Raw genomic sequence first — 7456 nt, 5'->3', positions numbered from 1 at the left:
TTAAAAGAGCCTTTATAAATCATTAGTTAAATTTATAATTACATATCAAATGATTTTTATTCAAAAATTGTGATAAGATTTAATAAAAAATAGTGTATACTATGGGACTCATTTACTTTTTTTTGTACAAAAAGATCACAAATATTTTTAATAATTGGATGTAAAATTGAATAAATTGAAATGTGTCACAACATTCGAGAAATTTCGTTTTAGACTTTGTGCTCAATCAACGACACATCCCCAACCACCCGACTTCATGTCCAACAATCAATAATGATTGTGACATCTTTATAGCAACGTAAATGGTCCCATTACATACATTTCCTTACTAAAAATGTTTAATCAAAACCATGAGGGCGTGTTTGTCCCAATAAATAGAAACTCTAATATTCTTGTGCATGAATATTTTTGGAACTCATTTGCCTCATCCCATTTCAAACCCTACTTGTGCAAAAAATGCCAGAAAATAGCTTTTAAATAAAAATCATCATTGTCGTCGTCCAAGCCTTATCCCAATTATTTAGAGTCTGCTACACGAATCATGTTCTGTCATTCTGCTATCTCAAGAGCTATACCCTCAATCAGATCACAAGTCACCCTATCTCTTTTCACTACTTCCATCCATGTCCTTATGGCCTTCCCCTTGACTTTGTAGGGCCTTGACTTTTTACAGCCTTCAATGTTTTCCCAATGTTATTGATCGGTAGTATTATGAAAAGTAGACTTTCTATTTACTTCCACGACAAACACATCCTTATAGTTCAATTTTTTCTTCTTTGGGCTTATCGGGTAAGTAAGAAGGCCACAAGGCTTTGATTGATTGAAACTGAATATGAAGTCATTTCAGAAAACAAAAAGATCAAAAAGATAAAAAGCAAAGAAAGAATGTGGACTTGAAGAAGCTTGGTAGTGATGGCAAAACCAGGAATATTATTTATTCATGGATGGAAGAATGATAATTACAGTTATATATTCACAAAACCACCTCACATTTCAGAAAGAAGGTTGCTAATTTTCCGGAGTTCCTTGAGAGCCGCCATGGCTGTGACTTGCCCTTTGCTATTCAAAATATTTCTTGACAAGTTCTCCAACGAACCCACCTGGCTTCGTTCTTGCTGGAAAACTGACTCGATGACCTGCAACATAGATATGTGTCAGAGTTAGTTATCATAAATATTACTAGAATTTCGTCTCCTATAGCAAAAATGTTTCTTCTATGGCGAAATATAACTAGTCAGCCATCTAGTTAAGAAATGAAACTACTGCCAATTTCAACAATCTTTTGATGAAAGCTATCAATGCAAAGAATTGATTCACAAACTATGGGAATAGATGAAATCATTCTGACACTTCAGTTACATTGTAAAGGATTTGCACGCCAAAAACAATTATGCAAGAGCATGTATCTGATGTTAACATAAATAGTAAAAATAAAATTACCATTGTAGTTGGTTTCCTTACACAATATATTTACTGATGTTTTGCTGTTTTGTGTACCAACACAATTAAAATAACAAGAACTTACTTAGGTAAATTTTAAAAACACATGTAATTACTTTCGTATTGCCACGTCAAGTAAATCTTAAAATAACTACACAAACTCCAATCCATAACTGGCTATTCAGAAGAAATGACTAGTTTCTTGCATATCCAGTAAGAGTCAATGTGTAACTCTTGTTATTGTTCTAGCTGTTGCTTCCAACCAGACTCCACTATTTTTTTGTATCATTGAAGTTTCGGGAAACATTACCATTCCTTTTATTTTACAGATGACACAACTACTATATCTACAACCATTAACCATTTAATAAGATGGCGTTAATTGCTACAAAACAATCATATGTGTGGTGCAGGTGTGCTTGCTATCGACACATAAAACATGTACACATAGATCACTCACATGCAGAGAGAGAGAGAGCAACCAATCAAATGACACACCTGAATATTTTCAAGCATAGACTGTCCAAGGCTTCTGAATGTACTGATCACATTCTTATCTGCTGTTTCCGCTACATCAGTACACTCGGGCAAACTACTTGACCCTTCGGAGGCCAACCCACCAGCACGGCGGTCAGAGTTGTTGTGCCCCTCATTCACATTTCCATTCAATACCATGTCTCCTTTCTCGAAAGCTTCTTCTCCATTGGACCGACCAAACCTCCAAAACCACTGAAATTTGCCAGAGATAGGTTTCCTATCCTTTGAGCCAGCCTCCTTTTTACCATTTGCTTCCTCGGTGACCTTCACAATTGCGTCAGCCCCAAGTTCTCTCTGCTCCAAACCCTCCTTGGTTTCAGATTCCAAAAGGGGTTGGCACTCAGGAACAATGGTGCATGCTTCATCCACACGATCACTATCATCACCATCAAGAGATAAAGCACTAGTGACACTACTTTTTTCGGAGTCATTCTCATTGTCGATAGCTCGAATAAGGGCACTAGCATATGTTGATATATTTGGCGAGCTTTCCTCACTTCCTCCTGCTCCACTTGTTTCTTCCTCCATATCCTTTTCAGCATCTATCTGGACAGAAAAAGGCCTTTCAGGGCTAGACATACTGCCAGATGGGTTTTCTAAATCTTCATTTGAGCAAAGCTCTCGGTTCAGATCCTCTAAAAGCCTTCTCCTGACAGGGTACTGATGTCCATTTTGGCCATTTGCTGTCTTTGTATGAGATGGCTCTGATTCAGCCCTTGCTAGGCTTAATCGTCCCCTTCCTAAAGCCTTTTTCTCAGTCGATTTCAAGCTTCCTTTCCTTTGCTCTGACTTCAACATTGAGCTCCTCCATTTCTCTTCCCAGTAGCTATCAGGTAGTGAACCCAAAAGAGAATTAGGAGATAGCGAACCTGAAATCTGGCGAGGAGATGAAAGGCTAGAATTACGAGTAAGTGCAGATTTACTAGCATCAAAAGCCCCTGGGTAAAAATAAGAGGGTACTCTTGTATCAAGAGCAATAGTATACAAAGATCTTGCCTTCTCAATCAATTTTTTCACTTCTATATTCTCAGGAAAGTTGAGCAGCTTCTGAAGACAGGCAGTGGCAGTTTCGGTAGCGAGCAAAGAGGACCGGAGATGCAGAAGCATAGAGACGGCCATGGCTGAAATAAATGCCTCTCGAGGAGAATTTGCAATTCTCACATGATTATCATTGTTATTATCGGGAATAACAGGACTATTATCGCAAGCAAATATTGAGTCCCAAACAAGCAAGAGATCTTCTAGTAAGAATTCTCGCCCAAATAGTACACGTAGCCATCGAAGCGCAAAGTACTGTGGTTCAACCCCAAGCTCCACCAAATGGTCAAGGAGGGATATATCAACTATAGAAAGCAATCGATATAATGAAAAGGATGCTTCTATTACAGGTGGTAGACCAGTTAAAGAACCCACATTAGGTGAAGGAGAGAAGTAATCAGCCATGGCCACACCACCACCACCTCCGCTCAATAGTGCATCAAACATACAGTAAGCATCATGCTCCATGAATCTCTCAGATAAGAGAACCCCGAGTTCACCTTCTGCCCCATAAGCATCACTAACTAATACAATGGACCTTATGTCAGGATCAAGCTCATCCAGGCTGCTAACTTTGGCCACAGTTTGCCGAAAATTTATGTCATCATCACCGTCCTCTATTGCCCATTTGATATTGGACAAGCCATCAAACTTGTCATTGAAATGATCTTCATGAAGTTCTCTGACCTGGGCGAGGCGCAAGACATCAACATGAAGAACATATAATAAAGGAGCCAAAAGCTCATGCATACCTGCAATCCAGAAAACACCGATGATGTCCAAGAAACAGAATATTGATATATCAAAGTTCTGATGGGATAACTAATAATCCTTGCTTTTTACAGTACTCTAATGTTCAGAAGAGCGAGATGCTCTTGGACCATAAAGCATATATCTATGTGTCATGTTTCTACATGTTTGTTATTTTTATATATATTTTAAAGGCTGGATTCATGATGGCAGGGAGAAATTCGGGGTGTTCACTAATGGCACACATGCAGGTGCGCACACACACATGCACAAAATACACAGAGCAGTTTCATTACGAACAAACAAATTCCAGAATACCTTGTCTGTAACCAGTCTCTGGATGCCTGAGAGACCACAACAACAATATGCGTCTCAACATGGCTTGACATGCCGGTGTCTGGAAGTAGCTGCCATGCTCTGGGTATAACCGTGACAAATCCTGATCGACCATCCTCTCCAGCTCAGCATTTCGGAAAAATCGACTCCACATGCTTTCTACAAAACCAGAATCAAGTCCTCTTATATAGTCTTGAACCCAGGAAGAAACCAAAGCAAAGCATAAATGAATACTTAACAGAAAAAAAGCAATTGAGAATTTAAAACATAGTAAGAAAATATGAAAAAAAAAGAAAAAAAAAAGGATCCAATCTGGAATTACATATGAGCACTAAAAACACGATGAAACCAATCATCAATTTCTTATTTTTCTATTTCTTTGTAAAATAAAACTCAATATAAAATTCCAAGTCTAAAAAGTTTGTATCAGTTTAACAAACCAGGATTTTGTGAGAGCGGATTATCCATAACATGATCTGAAGCTTTAGTCCCATCGTCAGGAACATGTGGATCTATTAAAAGACGCCTTCTCAAGGTAGCATACCTGCCACAACAATGATTCAATATAAACCAGCAACATGAGCAGCATTAACTTGGAAGGATAACGAGTAACTCAAAATTCCAGATAATCCTATAGAAACAAAGATAACGAGTGACCATTGACCCAGTTGATCAAATATTAACAAACATAACTTTGTCAATTTTCTATTGGATTGAGAATTAAAATGGAAAAAATAACAAAGAAAAAATAGTGAAGGCCATGGGGTTCCAATTACAACTAAGCTCTTTAGGTGAAATATTCTTCCATACAAAAACAATGTCACTAAAAAATCCAATTTAGTAAACCTATAAATAGCTGCTTACATAAGAAAGGGACCAAAGGAACAGAATAAAGAAAAACTGGGAGCTTGGCCAAAGCCCTCAAAAACCCTGCGCGGAAGAAAAGGGCTTAAAATTCAAAGCACAACAAATAAATCCATTAAACTTCACAATTTAATGCCTATTTTGCTTAAATATCTGGTGCATATATTTCTTTGATAACTAAAGTCTGGAAGAAAATTTCACAAACAGAACAATATGCTCTGCACCTTACAGCTGACAGGGAACACCGCATAGCTACAAAAGTCAGATCGATTAGGTTTAGAACCAGCACAAATATTAGACTTGCCATTATCAATGTAATCAATCCAATTTCAACATGCCTGTTAGAAAGATATTCAAGAACTTCCAATCTCTCCCAGAGGGACTACTTCCATGGAGACTTTAAGGGGACATTGAAACATAAAGACAGAGGCATTATACAAAAAATCAAGATGAAGTGCAAAACTCAGAATTAATCCACAGAATAATTTCCAAAACCCCTAGAATAGATGTAGCAGTGAAGAGAAATTCACCCAATTGAAAAAAACCAAAAACCCAAATACATGAACATTATCGGTCCCAAAATCAATATGTAAATTTCCTAAATGCAATGTAAACCAAAAAAAACTCAAACGACCCAAAAAAAAAACACAAAATAAATAAAACCCATTTCGTAATTCCATACTAACCATGAATTATCTTAATCATTAGTGAAAATATTCAATAAAAAAAAAAGGAAGATGTAAGAAAAAAGCCATCTTTGATAAAAAAAAAACGCATTCGACTAAAACCTCAATAAGCAACATAAAATTCTCTTACCTTTCTCCAAAAAAAAAAACAAACAAAAAACTCTCGTAAAATATGCAAAAAATAATGCAAATAAAGGTCACCAAAAACATCTAACCAACCAATACAAATCATAAAGGCCGTATTGAAACCATGAGAGAATTCCATAAGGAAAAAAACAAAAACAAAAAACCAAAAATTCATAATTCACAAAAAATGGTCCAAAAACCCGACCTTCTTCGTGAATTAGCAGCAACCCTTCTCAGCTCATCGATGGAAGAGTCATCAGAAGGCAAAATCCCGAGATCTACTCGCCATTGCACGCCTCTCAGGCCAGGAAAACGTGATTTTGTTTCAGAAATATCATGAATTTTCAATGTTTCATGAATTGGCTTCTGGAGAGAAATGGGTTCAGATTCAGAAGGTACAGCAGGAGACATTTTTCAATCAAATTCTATTGTTTTGTGAAGAAAATTTAAGACCCAAGTCCTAAAAATGATGGAAAAATGGAGAAATTTAGAGAGAGAGAAAGGGGTGAAAGAAAGTCGCCTGCTCACGCACAACTCAGGCGTCCGATGAGTCATAAAGGATGAGAAGCGTCTCCATAAGAACATAGGAATATTACAGAAAAAAACAAAAACAATATAAGGATTATTTTTCTTTTGGTGGGATATATATATATATATATATATAATTTATTTATTGAAGGACGCAGTTTTGTATAAACTCGAAATTTTAAACAATCAAAGTAAAGCACACTTTCAAATAATGACGAAAATTGTGGTTTCAATATTAAAAAAATTTATAATAGCTTTAAAATATATTGTTATATTTAATTATAAAATTTCAAGCTTAAAAAATAGTACCTTCAAATAGTATTGATAAATATAATTTTAATTTTAAAAATATTTGTGATAGCTTTAAAATATATTTTCATCTCTAATTATAAAATTTTAAATTTAAAAAATAGTGTAGATCAAGCATATCTACCAAAATTTAAAAATCCTTGAAAATTGACGATCCAAAATTGATTACGAAAAAACAATCAAGAATTGTATTATGGACCTGGTTTCTATGCGGCCAAGCCGCATTGGTAGAAGCGCAGGCTCTTAATAAATCTATTTTTGAAATGGATTTTAAAACTTAAAAGTCTGGAGATCATGAATATGAATAAATAAATAAAAATTAAAAATTAAAAATAATAATTATAGCATGAAAACATTTGGACCGTTGGTTTTCATTATTTTTAGATCCATCTTTAAGATAGATGCTTTACATTTTTTGGATGGCATATGTAAAAATACGGCTCAGCCCGTTTAAAACAATTTTCCTTGTATTATTGATCTATGTGAATTTTGCAAATAACTAGCATATGAATTTTCCAAAAAACGATCGGCTCGAAACTGAAATTTTTTTTTTTTTTTTTCAGCTGTAGGAGACACAGTGTAGGAGCAAAATAATTAAGGTTTTGTCTGATTGGGCTTAGAATCAAACAAATATTCCATGGGCATATGCCACATATATAAAACGCGGTACCCCTTTCTTTTGAGGGAAACTGTACAAAAGGACACCATCAAATAACAAATGGTCAAAGAAGTCCACTTCTTTTTCAGAATTAAAGTTATTCCATTTTTATGGTACATGACAAGTTTGGTATTTGGATACCATATTCAAATCAAAATAAAAAAAATGAAAGGTATAAATTTTA

The 7456-nt window shown here is 35.4% G+C and overlaps 1 protein-coding gene across 1 annotated transcript; it reads right to left on the bottom strand.

Annotated features, from left to right (window-relative positions):
- Nucleotides 1–910: 910 nt before the first annotated feature.
- LOC18440697 (Ypt/Rab-GAP domain of gyp1p superfamily protein) lies at nucleotides 911–6324 on the bottom strand. The gene is made up of 5 exons (XM_006850835.4): nucleotides 5983–6324; nucleotides 4542–4645; nucleotides 4084–4260; nucleotides 1939–3767; nucleotides 911–1136 (listed from the first exon to the last, which is right to left on the bottom strand). The coding sequence occupies exons 1-5, from the start codon at nucleotides 6186–6188 to the stop codon at nucleotides 987–989; spliced, it is 2466 nt and encodes an 821-aa protein (XP_006850898.2). The 5' UTR covers nucleotides 6189–6324; the 3' UTR covers nucleotides 911–986.
- Between the last annotated feature and the right edge of the window lie 1132 nt (nucleotides 6325–7456).

This window comes from Amborella trichopoda, chromosome 1 (genome assembly GCF_054954075.1).
Source record: "Amborella trichopoda isolate Santa Cruz 75 chromosome 1, AtrichopodaSantaCruz75HAP2 v2.0, whole genome shotgun sequence".
NCBI lineage: Eukaryota > Viridiplantae > Streptophyta > Magnoliopsida > Amborellales > Amborellaceae > Amborella > Amborella trichopoda.
This window is presented reverse-complemented; position numbering and strand designations above follow the sequence as displayed.